At 40.3% G+C, this 23,461-nt stretch overlaps 3 protein-coding genes across 4 annotated transcripts; 1 reads left to right on the top strand and 2 right to left on the bottom strand.

The window, feature by feature from the left end:
• The first annotated feature begins 1,304 nt into the window (after positions 1–1,304).
• On the top strand, positions 1,305–7,051 carry psma1 (proteasome 20S subunit alpha 1). The gene is made up of 10 exons (XM_086028824.1): positions 1,305–1,434; positions 3,315–3,359; positions 3,451–3,552; positions 3,717–3,820; positions 3,920–4,008; positions 4,915–4,985; positions 5,062–5,191; positions 5,779–5,858; positions 5,981–6,085; positions 6,810–7,051. Exons 1-10 carry the CDS (start codon positions 1,432–1,434, stop codon positions 6,879–6,881), a joined length of 801 nt encoding a protein of 266 aa, XP_085884950.1. The 5' UTR covers positions 1,305–1,431; the 3' UTR covers positions 6,882–7,051.
• Positions 7,052–8,451: 1,400 nt separating this feature from the next.
• On the bottom strand, positions 8,452–14,351 carry ric3b (RIC3 acetylcholine receptor chaperone b). The gene is made up of 6 exons (XM_086028823.1): positions 13,687–14,351; positions 11,991–12,229; positions 11,308–11,386; positions 11,135–11,228; positions 10,921–11,057; positions 8,452–9,954 (listed from the first exon to the last, which is right to left on the bottom strand). The coding sequence occupies exons 1-6, from the start codon at positions 13,802–13,804 to the stop codon at positions 9,530–9,532; spliced, it is 1,092 nt and encodes a 363-aa protein (XP_085884949.1). The 5' UTR covers positions 13,805–14,351; the 3' UTR covers positions 8,452–9,529.
• Positions 14,352–14,960: 609 nt separating this feature from the next.
• On the bottom strand, positions 14,961–22,686 carry LOC147148591 (rhombotin-1-like). 2 transcript variants are annotated; one of them, XM_086029280.1, is made up of 5 exons: positions 22,497–22,686; positions 20,923–21,136; positions 16,747–16,872; positions 15,790–15,898; positions 14,961–15,444 (listed from the first exon to the last, which is right to left on the bottom strand). In XM_086029280.1, exons 1-4 carry the CDS (start codon positions 22,516–22,518, stop codon positions 15,793–15,795), a joined length of 468 nt encoding a protein of 155 aa, XP_085885406.1. In that variant the 5' UTR covers positions 22,519–22,686; the 3' UTR covers positions 14,961–15,444; positions 15,790–15,792. The 2 variants fall into 2 exon arrangements, with proteins under 2 accessions (XP_085885406.1, XP_085885405.1); XM_086029279.1 differs by having other exon boundaries at positions 14,961–15,479; positions 22,497–22,684.
• Positions 22,687–23,461: the final 775 nt, after the last annotated feature.

The raw sequence follows: 23,461 nt of genomic DNA, 5'->3' as shown, positions 1-23,461 counted from the left end.
CCGGTTTCCTCCCACATTCCAAAAACATGCTTGGTAGGTTGATTGGACACTCTAAATTGCCCCTAGGTGTGATTGTGAGTGCAGTTGTTTGTCTCTGTGTTCCCTGTGATTGGCTGGCAACCAATTCAGGGTGTCCCTCGCCTACTGCCCGAAGACAGCTGGGATAGGCTCCAGCATGCCCCGCGACCCTTGTGAGGAGAAACGGTATCGATAATGGATGGATGGCTAAATTGAAAATGTTAATTTCATTAAATTAGCTGTTAAGTTTAAAGCAATAGTAATGATTATAATAAAGTTTTACAAAAATTTAACATGAGTAACGATACATAAAATAATACATGAAATTAATGAATGGTGAAAACTATATTTGTCATTTTTATCTTTAGTTGTACCTTTAGTTGTATTTTCTTTTGATAAAAACAAACTTAAAAATAGTCATTTAATTTGAATTAACTGTTACATTAATTAAAAGGAATTATATATATATATATATATATATACATGTGTGTGTTTTTTATTTTCTAATCAAACTTTTAATCTGAAAACAAATATTATTTAGTATAATTTACTTTTCATATTTATTTGTACAGTAAAATGTTTTCTTTGCATTTCTGTATTCTGTTTTCCTTCTGAGTTTTTGGATTTATGCAGTTCTGTATTTTTCACTTCTTTTCTTGTCCTTTTTGTGTTAAACACAAGTGGCTTACAGAAGATATTTCTATCGCTGCGGTTTAAAGGTCATCTTTTTGGAGGGCTGATCTCCAAAGTATTGACTAACTGTAAGTGCTGTGATACGGAAATCACACGTGTAAATTATTAAAATTCATAAAGAAAAAGTCTTTATTTCGCATCATCGTTCTGTTACTTGGCTTATTGACATTGCGTATTGCTTTATTTAGTGTTCTTAATTAAACTTGATAAGACACAAGCGAGCCAATGTTGAGTATTTGAAATAATACTTTCAGAAGTTTTACTGTTGATCTTGTACGTTGCAGCTACAAATAATACAATTGTTGTTTTCAGAACATCTTCTCACATTGATCTAGTTTGTGTTTTCCATAGTTAAGTTGATTGATTATATATACAATAAATACACAAATCAAACGTTGAACGGTTTCCCAAGCGCCGTCTTCTTCTGATTCAGGGCTGCTGCCTAGTGCTGATTTCACGCATTACTTGTATTTTAATGGAAAATGTGATCAGATTATAACAAATTTTTTACTAAATAAAACAAAACATTGTATTTGTATTATTTCTTATTTAACGTCGCTTCGTATTAAATAAATCATTTGACTCGGAAAAAAGGCTGAGTCCTGATTTTTGATCGAAGCGCGACTGCTTTTCCTGTGACGTCATGGTGGCCAGGAAATCCAATCGAGCGAAGAAGCACCCGGCGAAGGAGTAGACAGGCAACGCCAAACCGACGCAAATATGGTCAGTGGGAATAAAGTGTCGCCTGGCAAAACGTTGTTCACAACGTTTACATATTAATAAGTCGTGGAGCGCTTTTATTTGTGGATGAATCCTAAAACTGCGCTGAGTAACAGCTTGCTCGCCATTGGCTAACGTTAGCTAGCTAGCTAGCCAACTTTGTAGCGTACTGTGAGTAAGCAAAACAGCTCGGCCGGCTGGAGCTAACGCTCGATCCGCGAAAGCTTCCTAAACCCGCTGCATGTGGTTTTCATTGTTGGTGAAGACTGCATAAAAACATGCTCGGGTACATATTGAGCATGCCGTGTTGGGGTTTGAAGAGGAAGCATGACTGTGCTGGTCGATGATTTATTTAAGCAGGCGAGTGCGAGGTCAGCACTGAAGTGTACTTTCGTTTTTGATTCCGTTAAATTAACTAAACTTGACAACTAAACTTTGGAAGACTAACATGAACTCTGTTTTAGTATTTTGAGCAGGGCTGAGAAAACTATTTTCCTCCAAGGGCTCCGCACAGAAAAATGGGGCATATTTATATATTAAGTTGAAATCAACCCTTAAGTTTTGGTAAACGCAATGCAATTATAAAAATGTTTTCAATATATTCTTGATTAGTTGGGTTAAAAGTAGGTGTACACATAATTTTAATACAGTTACATTTTTCCTGGCATCATTTCCCTCTTTCTTTCAAAGTTTCCCCAATGTCCTGCACCATACAATGACTGTTAAGGTTTCCTAATCCTATTCTATTTCTTTTCATTCTTGCATACAAACTTAAGTCTTTCCTGTGCTGAAACCTACTTTCTCTTCCTTTCTTTCTTACTTTCTATCTACTGCCCCACCCTAATTTCTGATCTTTTTCCTGCCTTCTTCCCCTCATAACCACTTTTCTACCTGGCATCTTTTCCTTGATCCTTCCTTTCTTCAATCTTCCCTGCTTTCCTTGAGATGTGTGTTATTCCTATCATATTTGCCATCATATCCTAATTTCCTCAAAGACCTGTTTTTTTTTTCCTAGAGTATTTTCCATCTTGACCTCCTCCTTTCCTCTATTCCTCATTGCCTGCCTCCCTTTATCCCTCAGTAGCGTGTTGTTCTCGCTGCCTTACTTCCATCTTTTGCCGAAGCTTACTTTTGGTTGTTTTTGTTCTGCCTTCCTTTTTGACCTCTTTCCTGCCTTCCTTCCGCCAGACCTAGTTATCATTCTTGCATCCGTACTACTGTCCATCCTTTGAAACCTACTGTTCTGCCTTGCTTGATCCCCAAGTTCCTTCTGTTACATCTTTGAGTCATGCATCCTTGCATCCCTTTTTTTTTCACTATTTACTTTTTTCACTTTTCTGCTTTCGTTTCTTCTGCCCTCTTTTTTCTTGGCATTTTTTTTTCCTACTGCTGACGTCCTTCCTTTTTGTGCCTCTTTCCAAAATTTTCTTCACGGTTTCATTCCCTTATACCTGCTTTTTATTATATGCATTATTATTGATTTCTTTCCTTCTGTCAGGTCTGTTTTTAATTCAAACGTCCTTTCTTCCTTCCTTCCTTCCTTCCTTCGCTTACATCTGCAGCTTTACCTTCCTTAGCTTCTTCCTTCCACCTCAGGGCCGATTTTTATTTTGCATCCACCATAGTCCTTGTTATCATGTTTTGCAAACTATGCTGTGTTGGCTTTTGTTGGTGCATCTCGTGTTACTATTATAAATTATTTATCTTGCAACTTAAAACCTTCCTTCTCAAAGTCTCATGCTAGACTCTGTAAGCAACAGTTTAGTTTAGTTTAGTTTGGTGGACATGGCAATGCAAGACAATTATGTAAGACTCTATGGCTTCATTATCATGTTCTATGGTTCAATACTGTTAACACGTATTGTTTTGTTTGTTATGTGCAGTTTCGCAATCAGTATGACAATGACGTGACCGTATGGAGCCCACAGGTGAGCTGTCTTTCGCTCTCTAAAATGTTTATTTGTGTAAGTGACAATGCTATGAGAAATGCATTCAACTTGATGTTGTTGACGTGTTCAGGGTCGCATTCATCAAATTGAGTATGCCATGGAGGCGGTGAAGCAAGGCTCTGCCACCGTAGGACTCAAATCCAAAACCCAGGCAGTCCTTGTTGCACTAAAGGTACGATGACTCTTGACATTTTTTTTTTTCCTTGTGCTAATCGGTGTGATAATTTGACGCGATGTTGCAAGTTCTCAGTGACTATCTTTGTAGAGCAAACATATCACTTGATTACAGTCGATAGAATAAATGATGGCGTGATCATCTGTATGTGTCATGTGTAGAGAGCTCAGTCGGAATTGGCAGCCCACCAGAAGAAGATTCTCCATGTTGACAACCACATCGGCATCTCCATCGCTGGGCTCACTGCAGACGCCAGGCTGCTATGGTGCGTCGAGTGTTTGCTAAAGGAGCACCAGAACATAAAACATACGTAACAACAAAAAGACACGCACACACTAAATCGTGTTGTTTTTCTTTCTTGCAGTAACTTCATGCGTCAGGAGTGTTTGGACTCCAGGTTTGTCTTTGACCGTCCCCTGCCCGCGTCACGACTCGTCCATCTCGTCGGCAGCAGTATCCTCACAGTCCGATTACGCACAACTAAGCAGCTCAGTTCGCTAGATACAGTATTGGTTTCTGTAAATAGTGGCCTCTCTGACGACTGTGTAACTTTCATTAGCAAACCAGGTTAAACTTAGCCCCTCCTCTACTACAGAGACAGATCTTTCTCTCAGTCATGCATCACTTCACGTCCGTGACCAAAATGACTATTTCTCTGTTAGCCGGGACTTTGGCGCCATCTTGTGGCGTTGTAGTGTGGGATAGAAAGAGCACCAAAAAATGCAAATAGCTCAGGAAATGTTCCACAGAAAAAAATGCAAATGAGTGAAGGGTAGAGGTCAGACTGGCACCTTAAATCCCAATTTGCTATTCTTGTTGACAGTCACGGACTTGCAAATGGAATGGAGTTATGGTACTTTTCTGACAAAATGTCATAGACCAACAAATGAAAAATCCAATTTGACTCGATGGCACACATCCAACAGCCATGACAGACACCTAATCACGCGCGTGTTCCGACATGTGAGGGCAGCTGAAACATCACAAAATAGACAACACACGGACACTTATTTTTTTTTTCTCCACATACGGTTTTACCTATGCGAGGTGAAAAGGAGCAAGCATGTTCGAAAGCTAGCGTGGCAGCATTAGCTTAGCGTTCTGTGAATCTCCCTCTCTCCTCCGCTGTCAATGAAGTAATGACCATTTCAACCGCAGCCTTGGCGATTCCAAAATTGTGCTTTCTCAAATGGCGATTTTTATATTGCTAATGTAATTGATCGTTCAGCCTTAATTTGAATCACCTCCAATTCTTGCACAGCCCTAGTGAATAGTGAACCGTGAATAGGTGAGGCTTTACTGTAATTTCTGAATTGTTTCACATAAGAGCAGCAGCCTTCGTCCTTGACAGAAGCTCAGAAACTCAAATCCCAACACAGCGATACGGAAGGAGACCATATGGTGTTGGGCTGCTAATCGCCGGCTACGATGTAAGTTCACTCTCTTGGCAAAAACTGTTACCTATGTTGAACGCAAATGTGTTTAATGTGAATTTGCGTTTGTCAGGACATGGGCCCCCACATCTTCCAAACATGTCCGTCGGCCAACTACTTTGACTGCAAGGCCATGTCCATAGGCGCCCGCTCGCAGTCGGCCCGCACCTACCTGGAAAGATGCATGGACAAGTTTGCAGACTGTGAGCTTCACCCGAATACAACACTCACTCACTCACTCACTCATACCACAAGCACAGTAGCTCAAGTAGCTTTTCGAGGAGTCACATTACACTGGTTTGAGTGAATCCCTATTTATCAAGTGGGATTCTTTCCAGACTCACCCACAGTAGGTGAACATTTGCGAAATAGTTTGATGTACTATTTTTTTTTTTTAAATAGTTATACTCACCCCACTCACTTCAAACACATTTAAAACAAAAGAGAATTAAACATTTTATATTTAAACACCAACATGTTCAACCAAACCATGTAATTTTGGAACAGAAGTCCACTGGCTTAATACTAACATACAATACGAAGTGCCATAAAGGGGATGACAACGCAAAATCACTTGCTTTAAACATTATTTTCATTCATGGTAAATTTCTTGAAATATTACAGTGAAAGCTCCCTGTGGTCATATTTAGTGTTAATAGGGAAAGTGGCTCAAAATGTGCGGAAATATGTTCTTAAATCCTTCCCTCTCAATCTACATTTGCAGTCAGGTTGCCAACCCACTATGTACTAGCATATGAGTATTTCATTAGTTCTTGTATTTAATGTTCAGGCAATCTGAATGAGTTGGTCCAGCATGGCCTGAGAGCCCTCAGAGAGACCCTCCCCGCTGAGCAGGACCTCACCACCAAGGTACTCCACACACTGCCCCCTACTGGTTTTGTATCATACGCTGTTCATGTAATGCAATACAAACATAATTTTTTCTTTTTCTTTTTTTTTTTTTTTTTTTTTTTTTATGAAATACGTTTCAGAATGTTTCCATTGGCATTGTGGGTAAGGACATGGAGTTTACCATCTACGATGACGATGACGTGGCCCCCTTCCTTGAGGGTCTGGAGGAGAGGCCGCAGAGGAAGGTGATAATGTCATCAACATTATGCAAATGCACACATGAGGCTGTTCTTTATGTATATACTCTACTACAGATGAGTGGAGGCATGTAATTTAGTTTTTTTTTCTCTCTCAGTGATAATAACCAATGTTTCAGGTGAAAGTGGAGTGTAAATAAATAAATTGGGGAAGTGCTTTCGTTACTCATGTTGTCATTTTGCTACATGTTAGCATGTAAAATACTTGCAATTATATGTTCTATGCGCCTTCAATAGTCTAAACGTGGTACTCTGATTAGTGTTGCTTTTGTGTACTATGAGTTAAGCAGCAAAATCCACCCGTTTTTAGCCATCTCAACTGTCGACTGAAAATGACATCACAGTTGCCCAGGACTCAGGTAACGACCAATCACAGCTCACCTGTTTTCTGAAGTTGAAACATGATTGGTCGTTATCTGAGCCCAAAATCCACCTAAAAACGGGTGGATTTTACTACTCCACAAACGCACCATTTATTAGAATGCCATGTTTCGACTAGTGGGCCTGTGTAGAGCATATTCCTGTAAAGAAAATTTTTGGGTTGACTTCATCTTCAACACTACAGCGCATATCCACTGAGGCACAGGGTGATACTGAATTAACATTATGGGCCCTCAAAAGTTGATTAACACGTTATGTTAGCTTTAAGCATCTCGTAAGAAAGCTCTAATTGTTACACAGTGGTTTTCTGATGAATGTCTTTGTGCATCAGGTGGTCGCGCCCGCAGATGACGACGCTGCCGCCGCCGCTGCGCCCGTGCCCGACGAGCCAATGGAGCACTGAGGCGGAATCCAAAGTTGACGCACTTCCTTTTTGTGACAAAAAAAAATTTGAGATGTGCCACCTTCCTAAAAACATCAGCCCCTACATATTCTGCCAGCATCAGTCCGTGAGTGCTTTTGTATGGGTAGAATGTACCCTGTATTCTACAAATAAATGCCCCCTTTTTTGAAGTCATTTGTTCCATGCTCATTTGTCACATACTACAGAACCATTTAGCATTACAACTTGCTTGTAGTTTCCTCGCTCCTACTAATAAAGTTAAATTCAAAATGAAATTTCAAATGAGGCGTTAGGTGTAGTTTGAGGTATTTATTAAAAGGATGACCATGCTTGCACACGTTTTGCAAAAAGATTGAAAACATGGATGTGACATTTATGCACTTCACTTGGGGGAGAGGGGGCAGAATCAGGCTGACACAAAATGTCTTATTTTTACCAGTAATTCTTGCAAACAAAGACACTGGTCAACATTTTTTTTTAAATCTGAGATTTGAGTACATTTTTCCTAGATTGTTTTCACTGATTTCTTATCTACACATTTTTTCTCTAGCACACTAGGTTTTCATAGGATACAATTAGATAATAACTAGAGAATGTGATTTCTGGCTGGAGAAATTGCATGTGAAGGCTCAGGCTGAATTAAAATCCATGGAATGCTTTGGAATTATATCAAACGATGTGAAATGATATTAAATGAAATGGAATGATATACAGTGACCGCAAAACGACTAAATATGTTGATGTTGAAATGGTTTGAATCAGTCAACAAATGTGGAAACTAGGTGAATGTGATAAAAAGAAATTACATTTTCACTGTGTTCCTCACTGGGGGCTGTCCACCCAGTGATGGAGTCTCCTCCATCTTCCTGGTTTGGGTTCGCCACTGTGATGGAGTTCCTGTGGCCAGAAGCTGGGCTCGGCCCATAGTGTGGATGGCCCCCACAAAAGATGCCGTGTGTCCTTATTCTGGTCCCCTGTGCTCAGCCATATGTCTCAGCATTTTTACAGTGCATATTTCAATGGGTAGGTGGGTATGATGGGGTCTTTGTTTGTTTGGCTTTATTGTAAAGCACTTTGAAATGCAGTTTTGTATGATAAGGTGATATAAAAATAAAGCTTAATTTGAATTTGAATCATCAAAGGACATCAAAAACCCTCATAATTTTCTATCCCAATGTCTCGCCCAAAAGTTCAGCCCTATAGTGAAGGGAAATATTGTCAAGCAATTTAAGACACAAAACATGTTCATAGCTGAATCTGTGAGTACAAAATCGTTAAAAAAAATCCACAAAAGAACTACAGTATTAATGACTGAAAAAAAACGTGTTTATACTGTATGTATGTAAATTACATCATCTCTTGTAACTTGCAAATTTAAATAATCTCTGTAATCTTTTCTCTCTTTTGTGACACTATATGTAGTCTGGATCACGCGACAAACACTGATCAATCATAAAATGCTTTTAACTGTCGAATTTCAAAAGCTCCGCATCCCATTTACGCATTTCGTTGATACACAATGATCTCATCCAAAAGAGACCCAATTCTGCCACCTGATGGCCATAGTTAGTTGTTTTTTTTTTTCGTTTTTTCCCCCTCTCATCTTAGAGCTCAAACCAAAGCGGCCAAGTCCTTTCTTCGCCCATTCCCATAACAAAATGTAGTTGAAAACAATTTCCATCACTGGTGCTAATTCAGTTAATCCATCCATTTACATCCATCTGAGGGGGCTGACATTTTATCCAGCACTACCCCCTGCTGTCGGCTGAAATTGGCGCCACAGTACCCTCGGGCTCGTATTGCGAACATCACGGCTCACCTGTTTTGTGGGTTTGGTCTTGTGACGTTTGCAATCTGAGCATGAGGGCACTGTGGCGCCAATTTCAGTCGACAGCAGGGGGCGGTGCTGGATAAAATATCAGCCCGTCAGATGAATGAAAAGGGATGAGTTAAAGCAACGCTGTTTTTGTTGATTATGACGGCGCCATGTGGACAAAAGCGGTAGTGTTTTGACAAAAATCAACCACATTTCCCATGCGTGCCAGCGTGTAGTGTCGTGAAATCCTGAGCCGTCCTTATAGCGAAAGGAGGAAGTGAGTATGCCCTAAAGCAATTCAGGACATTTGCATTTTTTTGTGTGCCAGGGTTGATCCCATCTGCCTCAAGGTTGCTTTGTGCCAGTAAAAACGATACAGACCCCCTCAGGGCATGAAGTCCCATTCAACTACTGTACTTGTAAGTCAATGTTTCATCAGAGTTGTGAATTTTTTTTATTAAGGTCGATTGCTTGCCCAGTGCTGCTTTAATCTACTTAATTCTTATTCCGCAAATGTAATATTAATTAAAATATTGAGTTTAGACTAGTTGGGGCACCGGTTTTTTTTGTTTGTTTGTTTGGTCTAGAGTTCCCTTTTAAAAGTTAAATTATTTCAAAGTGGCCCGAGCAGCCTTGGATTTTTCAGTATGCGGCCCTCAGAGAAACAATTGGACACCTCTGCTTTACCTCATCTGGCTTTACCTGACCTAAAATGGCGACCATTTCTATGTGCCATCAAGCAAAGTCCAAGGTTGTGAAATCCATGCAGAATTTGGGGAACATGCCTGTAAAGTTTGCACACAAGCAAAACCTCTTCCGTCCAAGTCAGGAGTCACTGAGACTCCTTGCTTCTTCTTTTGTTCCGCCGTCTGATGGGACCACCACAGGTCAACGCTTGCGTCTCCAGGCGGTCCATCTTCTCTCGTTCCATGGCCGACGTCATCTTTAAGGTGAGCTCCAGCTCCTTCAGCACATCCGTCAGCTCCTCCTCGGGCACGCCCAGCTGGATCTGCTCCCCCTCGCATTCACGTTTGCTCTGCTCCTTCTCGCTCAGGTGGACCTCCAGCTGCTCTGTGTCCTGGTCCTCTTTACCTCCCCAACCGGCACCCGATTCATCATCAACTAGTTGTGCGCCCGGAAAGCCCGCAGGATTGTCGCTCCCGTCATCTTCCCCGGCTTGCGTCTGTGATACGCAAGAAGAATGCTGACAACAGCAGCGAGGGCGCTCCCACAACTCATGAGGATCCTTTTCTTCAGCTGAGGTACAACACAACATGCTTATAGTTTCTTCAATGAATCATTCTTGTTCATTTACAAATCACTAAAATCAATAATATGCTGTCCTTATATGGGCAAAGTAAGGAGCTATGCGCGCCCCTCCAGTGTCGTCATTATATATAGTGGATTACCTATAACTCTAGCGAGAAAAAAAAAAATCTTTTCAAAAATAAAATTATTGGGTTGCATAAGTGTGCACACCCTTTTATAATATATATATTGCTCTGTTCGGAATTAACCAATCACGTTGAAGCTCATGTCAAATGGGAGTCTGAAAAAAACTGCCATTATTTAAAGTACCTCCGATTATCCCTGAATAAAGTTCAGATGTTGTAGTAGGCTTTTACTGACATTTTTGTAGTCATGTCTTAGAGAACAAGCCATGGTTCTCAGAGAGCTTTGTCTCCTTGTTCAAAGGTAGCAGTCAGGAGAAAGGTACAAAATAATTTCCAAGGCTGTTGTTTTTCTTTCAGGTGGAACTAGGGGCCTTAGTCAAGGCGGAGGGTATTATGAATCAGTTAGGAAAACCAGACCGTGTCAGCACAAAATCTTCAGGCTTCTCCTAGAGAGCAACATGTTGGGAAAAGCCTACTAGAACATCTTAACTTTAATTGGGGTTAATCAGAGGCACTTTGAATGGTGGTCTGAACACAGCGACATCCCTGGTTATAAAAGGGTGTGCACACGTGTGCAACCACATTATCACAGTATTTTTACTTTCCCTCTCAAAGATTTCATTTTATTTGTCAATGGATTCCTTCATGCAGGTTATGGGTTTTGAAATGATTTAGCTTGGTCTCACTTGATTTGTATCAAAAAAACTTGGCACTTTTAGTCCTGTACAATAGTCTTGGACACTCTTAGTGTCATTTTGTAGTCCTTCGCTGATATCTTGTTTCTGCCATCCTATTGTCATCAGATGAATTCTTGCGAGCATTTGCCTACCTTCTTCCCAGGCCCCCTGGTGGTTATTGTTGGGTGTTGTCACGCCCTCCACCAGCTGCCCTTCCTGCATCACACGAGTGATTTCTGTCAGCTGCAGCAGGAGACTCTCCTGGTCCACGTTCACTCCCTTACTGGCCCTACAACAAACACACACACACATTTAGATGTGTGTCGATCATTAGCGTGTTAGCACTGGCTTTTCATTCACAAGCACCTGTCAGGGCCTTGGCTCGCGTTGGAAACCATATTTTCCATCACCATCTCCGTCTCCCTCAGCTTCTCCTGCAGCTGAACCAGCTCAAAGTCGGCTAAAGGGGAAATGACATGTTTTAAATGTATAATAATATGATTTAAATAGATGCTAGGTAAGTGGGTATCATGACTCACTGATCTTTCTTTTGGTGTTTTCTGAGCGCACAGAGGAGAATCTGCCCATTGGAGGCTGACTGCTCCCCTTGGATGTGATCTGACCACACACACACAAACAATCGTCAGCACATCAAATAACGGCTTGAATAATATATGTCTCAGCAGATAATTTTTTTTTGTTTTTTAACGAAGTCAACGTTTACACGATAAATAAGAACACATTTTTAACACGCTCACTAAGTGTGTGAGAAAGAGTGTATACACTGTAAAAAAAAAACCTAAATAAAAAAAAAGGTTGGGTGAACTAAAAATCTCATGGCAACAAACCATGAATCAACTGAATGTTTTATGTTTTGCTGTTATGGAAATTGGTTTTCCTGCATTTGGCAACCAAGATTGGTTGTCCCTTTTATTGAACGCCAACTTAAAGATAGAAGTATAAGCATCTTGCTGGCTTTGTTGTACTAACATTGTTGTCATAATCCATCCATCCATTATCTGAACCGCTTATCCTCAAGAGGGTCACGGACGTGCTGGAGCCTATCCCAGCTGTCTTTGGGCTGTAGGCGGGGTGCACCCTTGACTCTTTGCCAGCCAATCTCAGATTGTTGCCATAAATGTCAGTAAAGTTTTTCCAACTTAAATGATTGTTTTAGGCCATACAAATTCAAGTTGTGCATTTTACAGTGAGTGATTGAGACCTTGAAGAGGATGTAGAGGATGTAGAGTAAAATCCCAAATCCGTAGACGGGAATGATTTGTCCCGCCAGGTTGGATTTGGCTGCTGTTCCCAAGCCGCTTCCTGCTCCCGCACCTTTGGCCCGAGCCACGACACTCTCCGCCTTATGGGCTCTGGAGGAGGAGCCCAAACCCGCCGTCGCCCTCTGGCCTCGGCCCTCTGGGACCATGTGACGGTGCACCATGGGCGGGAAGTGACCTCCTACACAGACAGGTAAGACTACTTCTTCAATATATAAGACAACTTCTTTCAATATATACAGTATTATAAAAAAAAAAAAAGTCTTCAAAAATTACTTTCAGGAATGTTTATTATGTACACAACTGCTAAATTATTAGTTTCCCTGGTTGTCCCTAATTTAAAACACATGAGAGCATTTATTTTAATTTTTTAATACGAACAGTAACCTGTAACAAAAGTCAAGGACAATAATATCCTCACAATCAAAAATAAAACAAAACACAACATCTATACGCAAAACAAACTATCAACATTACAAGAGCCAACCTACACAAAAACACACAAAAGCGCAACAACAAAAATTGTAGTTTACAAATGTCAATAAAGATCAAAGTCCAGGATATCCATACTAATCACAATCCGGTCCCAAACATTTATTAAGAATGTCCCTATGTTCTTCCTAATTTTTTATGTCATTGCACCCCTGCAATATTCTATTTTGAGCATTTGTTTGCAGAAAATGGAAAAAAGGGTCAACTTATCCTTAAATGCAGTGTTTTAGTTTTGTTTTTGGGAATTTTTAGATGTATATACATTATATTATTAAATTATATTTTCAGAAAATAATTACATCCAAAGTGACAATTTCAAAATGAGTTTTTGGGGACATTTTATATTTTTTAAAAAAATGTTATGTTTGTAAATGTAAAAAATTCAAATACATATAAAATAATGACAATACAGTAAGTTGTCATTAAAATATATGAATGGCAAAAATTTATTAACTTATTACGAATTACTAATTAAGAAATGAAAATTTACAATAATTTAAATCTTTAAATGGAAAAAATAGGAATAAAATAAATACATTTCATATAAACATGAACAGAAATAACATTAAATCATCAAGATCAAATAAAAAAATAAAAAGAATGAAGAAGTATGTATGCATGTAGTTGAATTATACAATAGAAAATATTACAATTTAAAATAAAAAACAAACCACAGTTTAATTTTAAACCTTTAAACTTTAAATTGCTGTTAAAATAATTGTTCCTGGCATCCTTAAATGTTATTTTAATGAATGTACATAATTAAATATCAATAGAAAACAATGGCTTCCTTCAACGTTTGTGATGTGTTTTTTTAATGGGGAAAAAAAACAATACAGAGCAAAACATATATACCAAATTACATTGATAGAAAAATATATAGTTAACTTTATGTGAATATTTGAATATCTAAACTCATCCTCCAATTACAGTACAGTACTGTACAGTATATTTAAAAAAAAAAGATAGACATCTTTGGCGCCCCCCCTCCTCCTCAGGGAGGAGAGTGTAACTACAATGATGTTGAACCATCGCTGCTTTTAACCTTTTTAAAAATAAAACGGGTATTTGAACATATCGAGACGTAACACGTCGACATTTTATCGCGGAAAAGAAGCCCCGTGAGCGATTAGGTAAGCGACGCACCTTCGGTCGCGCTAGCATCCTTCTTCCCGCGAGACAACAACATCCTGGGAAGCAGCAGGGCCACGCACAGCACCAGGCACGTGGCCAGCGTCACCTTCTGGAAGGTGGACATCGCCATGGCAACAACCGTGGAAACAACCACCACCAAGTAGATAATGGTAAAAGAAAGGAAACGCGGCAACTCCTTCCTCGCTATCTTCCTTCCTTGTTGTGGCCGCTTGTTGGCGGATCGATTGGATTTCCTACTGGAACCGGAAGTGCGCCGTTTGTTGCGATGGTGAGTGGCGTCCGCTAGATAACGCCAAAGCGCTGTGTCAGAAGCCAAACTTCAGCTCAGCTCCTACAGCCCCACTAATCTGTGGGCCCCACTCGACAATAGTAACAGTAATAATATTATGAATTAAAAAAAGAAAAATAAACAAATAAAAAATATTTCAAATACCTTTTTTTTAAACATTCTGTTTTGAATTTACCTTGCAAGTCATTTTTATTGTTCTAGTATTCATCCATCCATCCATTATCCAAACCGCTGATCCTCACAAGGGTTATAAAAGAAACTGCATATTCTCTTAATTTAGTAAAGAGTTTTTCAAAATTAAACAAGCTCATCTTTTTTGTATTATTCCTTTAAATTTATATGAAACTTAGTCCATAAATAAAGCATTTCAAGCATTATTATCCCCTTAGTTTACCTTATTTTATTTTAAAAAAGAAAATATTCTGTTGTTAATGTAGTACATTAATATTCAAATAATAAAGTTACAATTCTAGTGTGATTATTCGCTTGTAAATTGTGTTTTATTTGAAAAAAAAAAAATTCTGGTGCTGATAATGTCATAGTTCTGGAATTATTTTTGGATCATTTATTTATTTATTATTCTTTTGCTTGTTATATTTGCAGGATTATTAGTAATATATATATATATATATATATATATATATATATATATATATATATATATATATATATATATATATATATATATAGTTAGTTAGTTTAAAAAATGTTGTTTTATATTTAAATAATCCATTGTACATTAGTGTGAATTTGGGGTGACTAAACCTATAGTTCAAGGATTCCCATTGTTTAGATATCCAATCCAAATCTTTAATTTATTATGTAATAGTTATTAATATGTATTTGTTTTGTTTTTTCCTGTTAAAATTGTATGCTGATCCAAATAATTAGGATGACTTAACTCAGTTTTGAGTCACTGTTGTTATTCTTGCTCTATCTCCTATTTGTATTGACTAAAAAAAAAAAAAAAATCACATTTTAATGCTCTCATCGTTTAATAATAGAACTGTATTTTGTTCTTTTTTTTACATGGAAACATTTTAGTTAGTTTTATGGCACATAAATGAGAATTAAATAAGAAATACATCATACAGGTACTTAATATCTAAAATATGTTGATGGTGCCCATTCAGTGTAGAAGAAAACTAATAAAAAAAAGCACACGTAAAAGCGTCTTTGGTGGCAATGAGGAACAAGGTGATTGTCCTCGGTCCGTTTGTTTGTTGCTCCTTGCGTGCGAGTTCACCATTAAGCATTAAGTATTCGAGGAGAACTTGGTAACATGTCCACACTGGACTCTTGAAGCTGGAGAGCTATCCTTTAAGTGCTCGCTCCTTTAGTTTGTTTTTAGTTTACGTCCGTTTGTTTATCGTTGTCGCTTTCCAAATATTTCAACTCCAAAAAGTTCGACAACGAGCTGGAGAAGGTCCAAAATGCTTCTCACTGGTCCTCTTCTTCACCTAAATACGCAAGAAAGTGACCACTTCAGAGCAAGCTGTAATAGAAGAAGCCTTGTATAAGTATCAACAATAGTGTAAATCAGGCTTAGGCAAAGAAAAAGTGGACATTTTAGAGTGGTCTAATTGTTGTTAGCCTAAGGAACACCTATGCAATAATCATGTTGTGTAATCAGCATCTTGATAATATGCCACACTCGGCAAAGGAGAAGTGCTCACGAACAGATTTCAGATTTTAAATTTCATCTATGTATTTATTTTTTTTTACCTCAACTGTAAATGACCTAGCCCATCTTGTACATTAGAAAAAAACCACCAAAAAAATGTAACGTGGCCTATTTTGGTTACCTGTCACTGTGACGGCCTCTCTGCCCCGCCATCAAGATGGCCGCCTTCGTAGTCCAGCTGGCAGAGGATCATGTTGTTCTTCAGGAAGAAGCGGTCGCCCACGCAAAACCTGCATGTGGTGGAGGGGGGATTTTTGTGATTTATACAAGTTGATTGCAAAGGGCTTTTGTAGTTCTAAGCACGTCCCCGCTGATGTGCACTGCTTACACTAACAATATGGCTGCAAAGAGAGTGGCCCTTGTTTACAAAAGCAGTGTCAGTGTTGACAACTTTTAGTGACTTTTTCCACCCCTCTAGCAACTATTAGTGATAGCAATTTTAATTCACTGAAAAAAATTACATATCAGTTGTCCAGTACATGATTAAAATGTGGTAAACAGAGGTCATTTTCCCCTCTTCTCCTAGAAAATGATATACCATATGTTAGTTAAACACATTTTAATCATATGCAACCGATGTTCAAATTAAGTAATTTCAAACATTTTTCCACTAGTGTTCCCAGACAGACAAACAGACAACTTGAATTTAAAAAAATAAATAAATAAATAAATAAATAAATAACATTTCCATGGAAGCAGTTTCAAACCTTGTTTTGCTATCAGGAGAAATAATGTGAATAGCAGAAGGGGAAAAAATAAAAAACAATACTTTTTTTCAATTCTGTGCTGTAATATTCTCATTTGGTTTTATACAACCAAAGAGGGGGGAAATTTAGTAAAATCAGAAATGGGATTTTTTTATTAACGGCAATATTGCAGGTCCTAGATAACAAAAAAACAAAACAAAATGATACCCTCCCTGAGGACCATTCCACACACCTATGCTATTCTAGCAATGCTAATAAGTGGATAAACATGTGACGGCAGCCTGAGTAGTGACATACAAGGTTGTTAACCAGATCCCAATTACAATTGTGACCAGTGTGATTTGCTACGCTAATGGCTATGTTAATCTTACCTCTGGCGGCAGAGCTGGCAGGCGAAGCAGTCCAAGTGGTAAACGTTGTCCCGCGCTCTCATCACCATCTCGAAGGCAGGGATCAGCTTAGTGCAGGCGGCACATTTCCCCGTCACGCCGAAGAGCCTGAACAGGAAAAACACCTTCAAACGAGTCACACACTCGGTACACACAGCAAATCTCTGCCAAGGCACCACAATATTTGTTCAACCACACACCATCACAGACCTCAGCACTTAATGAACCGGCAATTTAAGATTCGCATTACTGATGCAGGGAGTTTATTTGGGGGTTGACTCTCTGCATGCGTGTTGACGCTAACCTAGGGGTCTCAAACTCTGCTCCTTGGGGGCCGCCTTCCTGCATGTTTTAGATATATTCCTCCTCCAACATAACTGATTCAAATGATCAGCTCATCAGCAAGGTCTAAAGGAGCCTAATAACGATCCTGATCATTTGAATCAGGTGTGTTGGAGGAGGGAAACATCGAAAACATGCAGGAAAGCAGCCCTCGAGTACTGGATTTGAGACCCCTGGTCTAACCCTTAGCCTTAACCACTTACAGTTACCCAAAGCCTTATCCCTAACACTCACCGTTATTGGAAACCCTAACCTAACACCTAACCATGACCTTTAGCCAAAACCTTGCCAGAAATCCTAACCTCTAACACTCAACTGTAATGCAAATTTACAGTCAAGGGGTAGGGGTTGAGATGATAATTAAAGGTGACTGTAACCTTAGCCCTAACCCAGTGGTTGTCAAATTTTTTACATCAAAATCCGCCTCAAAAAAATAATTACAAGTACCAACATAGTGACCAATATTTCTTTTAAAAAAGTGTTAATTAAAAATGAGGTTGAGGTTGTATTCCTAAAAAGTCAAATTATTATTGTAAACCACTGTAACATTATACATATTTTTAACATAAACAATGCTTTAAATACAGGAAATGAAAACAAAAATCAAAATTGTACTTAAATGTTTACAGATTGTTCTTCAATGCAAATGTATTGTACTGCACTTAAAAGTTAAATACAACTGAACGACACTTAAACCATACTGTAATGGGTTAAAAACTGGATGCATGCAGTGCTGGGTTGCTGGAGCCTAATCCCAGCTGACTTCGAACAAAAGGCGGACTTCACCCTGAACTGGTCACCAGCCTGTCGCAGGGCAAACAGAGACGAACAACCATACACACCGTCACTGAGCGGGAACCCATCCCATTCCTGCCCGCACACAAATGGGGCGAGTGTACCACTACACCATCAGCGACCCTCACTCCAGTATGTTTAATTGTATTGCATGTTCTAAGTGTTATAAATTGTATTTATATTTAATTCAGTGATTCTTCCACATACCACTAGAGGTGCCCACGTACAACTTGCAGTACTCATACCACACTTTCGGTCTCCCTCCCCTAATCTATAAACATAATCCCAACCCCTACACTCAAAAAGCAGTTTGGTTTAAAATAACACAATTTGGGGTCAAAAATGGACCGCTCCACCAATTCGGCCAATTTGACCCATCTTCTTGTGTTGTTTTGTACAAAACTACTCGTTTTTTTTAGGTTGTCTTCCGCAAAAATAACCCAGAAAGTTGGGTCAAATCGACCCAAGTAGTGGATCGGTCCATTTCGGACCCAAAATTATGTTATTTTTAAGACAATTGTTTTTAGATTGTACCTAAACCTTTACTGTAATCATAAATTAACCATAATCCCATCCCATAACCTTGACCCATAACCGTTACCATAACCCAAATCCCTTACCCTCGCCCCTTTTACCCTTAATAATTATAACTCCAATTTTACAGTGGACCTATTAAACTCCAAACCACGCCTTGTGTATCTGACAAGCTTTGAACTGCCAAGGAGGACAGAAGTAGGTCATCATTATTGTATACCACAGTTTCAAATTCTATTGTGGTAACTCAGTGGTGTCACCGCCTCTGCTTTTTCACATGAAGATAAACACACATGAACCCCACGCGTAAAGATAAGCCTCCATTTCATGTAGTCCCAGCAAGCAGCAGAAGGTCAACGAGTGAGCGAGCGAGTTTCCATTCTCGGGAACAAAAAAAAGAGCGGTGATGACCGCCATGTTCTCATCTAACGAGCAGCAGGCACCTGGTGGGCTCTGTTCCCTCTGCCCCCTTTTAACGAGGCTACGCGGCTCAATGCTAATTCTTCGCTAATGGCCCAATTAAAAGAAATCACATGGTTCTAATCCCGCTCTTCAAAGGGCTTCGGGCCGGGCCCATGACGAGGAAAGCAGGAGGCGACGGAGCCAATTTAACCGTCAAAGGGGGCTTTTTGCTGGGCTAAGTGCGGTGTGCGGCTAATGAGCGACTTAGCGGCCAGCAAATCCAGATGGAGTGCGCGCCAGGCCCGACAGCACATGAGCTCGGCGAATCAGGAGGTGTGCAGCTGACCGCTGAGCTCGTTATTTCCCCAAAGAAGTCTCAGCGGAGTCGTCCGGGAAACAACCACCATCCCATAATAGATAGCGCTAAACTTCCTATGATGATTAGCGATTGCTTTCTGCTTCTCAAAGCGGGGAGGGAACAACTATTTTGGAGGTTGTGAAACATGGGGAAAATTGATGCTGTTTTTTTCCATGGAGCAGAATGTTGTGCTTGGTGTATCTTCCTCATAGTTGAGGTTTTGCATTCAAATCTGCATGCTGGCGTAGGGTCTTCTCTACAAGTGTGCATGTTGGCTTCATTGAAGACTGCTAAATTGTCCATAGGTGGACACTTGGTTGAGATTACCGTCTTGGGGTCAGGACTTCCCAATGCTTATCTAGGTTTTTTCCTCCCACATTCCAAAATCATGCATGTTAATATCGCTCAACACTCTAAACTGGCCATTGATATGAAAGTGAATGTGACGTGGTCACAACTACTCAAATACTTGGTCTCAACTCAAGGTGTTGCTCTTGACAACTTGTCAAAGACTCAGGGCTCCTTTATAGTGAATTTAATCGAGGTGGAGACAGATTCGACAGCCCCTTGGACATGTGGCGGAAGTCATCATATTTCATCCATAGGTATGACAACAGAGCCCATCAAACCCTCTGAATCATTGTAGAAATCAATTCATTGATAGGGAGGGTTGATACATGAGGTCTGCTGACAGGGTAATGTGGCAACAGGCGCTTATGTTGCCTGCAAAATAGCAGTGACAATGCTCACGCACAGATCACTGCCTCCAATGCGAGATAAGAGTGGACCACATTTAAAAACTAATGCTAGATTCGAGGAAGTTGGGAAGTCAGACTTTTCCGACCTCCGACCAGCAACACTGCACTACCACATCCCTTTGAACTGGGAGGTCTGCGAAGTCGGGTTAGGGCTTCACCGACCGGCTTCAATCTGACATCACTCGACAGTGGCGACCCCCTAGAGACACAGACCATGAATGGCAAAACATCATTTACAAGATTATAAACTTATATTTAGCTCTATTTATTTATTACATTAATTTAGTTATCTGAAATATATTCATATTCACGCTACAAAACGTGATTTGTACTGACTACTAGAAGATATGCCGTTATCCTCTTGCATTAAATTATTTGGTGAAATTAATGAAATGCTTTGAAGACAAATAGCCCTTTATGTAAATAGCCATCTTTGTTGTTTACATTAGCCTCAAACGCTTTGAGGCCAGAACAGGACAATCCTCCAATGCAGCATTAACCTTGATGTGGTCTCAACATCTCAAAGACTTGCTCTCGACTCCTCAAAGTTTTGCTCTTGACTTGTCCTCGACACCTTAAAGTCCTGGTCTTGACTTGGTGTCAAATCTTCAAAGTCTTGGTATTGACCTGCTCTCAATTCCTCCAAGTCTTGGTCCCGACTCAAAACATTCCTTTGACAATAGGGTTGGTTTGGGTTCTGACAGGCACTGTCAACAGTGGGATCTTGACAGGTGTCTGCCTTTTGAAATCGAAAAACTAATCAACTGGATTTATAACAGGTGGGCTCCAGTAAGATGAAGAAACATCTGAAGGATGATCAGAGGAAACGGGATGCACCTGAGCTCAATTTTGACCTCTATGGAAAAGGCTGTTACTACTTACATACCTTTATTAGTAAACTTTGATGGGGAAGTAAAATTCATCCATTTTAATCTATAGCAAAATGAGGACAAAGTATGGACATGGTACCTAAGGTAGTCCCGACGGCAGAGGATGAGGTTGGCTCGGGTGTAGAGGGTGGAGCCCACCCGGCCGAGGCGGCAGTCGCAGCAGGCGCACTTGAGACAGTCCTCGTGCCAGTAGCGGTCCAGCGCCTGCAGCATGAAGCGGTCCCTGATCCTCCCGTTGCAGCCGGCACAGCCTCGAGCCTTCTCTCTGGACTGGAGGGACACTAGGGACACACCTAGGGAATAGGAGGCAGGAAAGAGTTGGGCTCACTTTAGGAAAATGTTGGTACAATGACAGGTTATATGGGACACTTTGGGTATGAGATGGCAATAGACAGAGCTGAGCATTTTACTCAAGATTGAGATTCCGTCATCCGTCATCCGTCGGCAGCGAGGGTACCCTTCCGTCGTTCGTCATCAGTCATTTTTCCCTGGGGGGAAAAAATAGTACCCATCTATAGGCCGGTCCGCCTCTATTTTTAAACGGCCGTCCGTCTGCGAGTCCGACTAAACTTTCACGCGCACTCACCATATTGTTCAGTAGAACAGCAGGAACACAAGACGAGACGGCTGTGCTAGTTACTAAATTGCAATAATCCATCACAGGTATCCCTCTGTTATGGCATCAGAGCGGTTTCCAACGGTACACACCAAAGTTGTCTGCTTTGTGCGAGAAACTCACAAACTGTACAAATTTGATGTTTGGTAAAGAATAAATTGCACTGCACAGCCAGTACGGAAAGTGTATACTACTTTCCGGATTTGCTTCTGTTGTTATCGTCATACTTTTCCTTCTGTTCTGTTGTAACATGGCAAAATGCAAAAAAGCCAAACACAAAAACATTTGTGCTTCGTGATGCAGAGATTTCCTCCAAAATTCTAGCGAGCTCCCAGTGTCACGGTCCTTCAGCGGTTTCCTGTGGTACTGCTACATTTTTTAACCATATTGTACTGAGCAGTTAGGATAGGCTTTTCCAAGTTTCAGTACGTTCCATTTGTGCTTAAGTGATTATTGCCACATTTTCTCATCCCTCGTACAACATCACAAAAAGCTAAAGAAATCATTTCCATACTGAGTGAGCTGATAACTCGTCAGATTTGCAGATATCTTGAGTGACGTTGTGACAATTGACACTGTTTTGAATTGACTGGAGGTCCCACTTTTGTGGAAATAAATTTCCATTAGGCAATTCGACTTTTCACATTTCATATATGACAATTTCTGTCAGACGTAATTGCATTCCTGATTTAAAATATAATAACATTTCGGTGCATGGTAATCTTGGTTAGTTTCAGTTGCTGAGAGAGTTATATATTATATGATGAAGTGCTGTGTTTTTAATGGCTCTGTTTCAGTTTTATTTGGATGAATGCTTTCTTATGTCAATCATTTCTGGTGTCATTACTGTAGAAGACAGAATTTTATCATTTACCCGTCACAGTTTAACATCTTGTAAAATATCACAGACATAACTCACACAAAGACATCTAAGGCTGCAAATGATTCAAAAATGAATACAGTCAACTTCCAGGCATCTAATGCAGTGGTGACCACACTCGCCTTCATGAAATGAGCATAAAGAGATAACCACTCACTGTCCTCCTTGTCCAGCAACATCCTTCCCTCCAAGCACCACACCGTCTCCACTCCGGTCCCCCGGGAAGCAATCAATCTTCCCCCCCAAAAAAACTTTGTCAAGCGTGAAAGTAGCTTCAGTCGGAGGCGAAGCGGCACGCGTCCACTGCTGTTTGTTTTTTTGCGGGAGAGACCTCCAGCTCCCCTCCAGCTTCCCCCCCCCCCCCCTTCACCTCCTCCTCCGAATGTTGCGTCTTATCTGAGCTGATGTCAGTGCTCAAGCATTCCGGCTTCATGTGCGGAGTCTGCCGCTTTGTGCAATGCATCCACCCTCCACCCCCTCTAGAACTTTGCCTCTCTCTCCCCTTCTCTCGCTCACTCAGTCTAATTATATGAAGTCATTATGTTCAGCTCTGATAGTAACCCCCACCAACACACACCCCTCTCCCTGAATCAATTATTCAATATGCAGTCACACACTAGGACTACCACGGCCTGAGGTGCTTTAGAATGAGCTTATTCAACTCCAAGGACAGCAATTATCTCGGGGGCGCCCTGGCATCAACGCCGCACTCCACAGACGATCAACTGTTGGGTTGCTTGAGGCACATTCAGCGTCACGCAAAAACTAACCGGTGGCATAAGGAACTGTGGTGCGTGTACAGCCCGGGGGTGCATGAGTGGCCTCCAGGGGGTGCGCGAGATTACTAGTGTATTGGTGGTCTGCTAGGAAGCTCAAAATATGAACTCCTCTTGATCATGTTTGCATGATTCAACACAATTCCTGTAAGGGTGTCAACAGGAGTCGTTAAGGTTTTCAAGGGAGTGTGCAGGGGAGAGGGTGCACCAACTGGGTTAAGATTATGAAGGGAGGATTCCAAATGTTTGGAAAGGACTTCAAAAAGATATTCTGTTTGTAAAGATGGATATAGAATTTTCAGATACTGCATGACAAGGATTACACAAGCAAAGTCTGGCTTGTTGT

The sequence above is a fragment of the Filicampus tigris genome, chromosome 4 (assembly GCF_054856515.1).
Source record: "Filicampus tigris isolate MCC_2025a chromosome 4, RoL_Ftig_1.0, whole genome shotgun sequence".
Lineage (NCBI taxonomy): Eukaryota > Metazoa > Chordata > Actinopteri > Syngnathiformes > Syngnathidae > Filicampus > Filicampus tigris.
The sequence above is the reverse complement of the archived record's forward strand: the minus strand, read 5'-3'. Positions and strand labels throughout refer to the sequence as shown.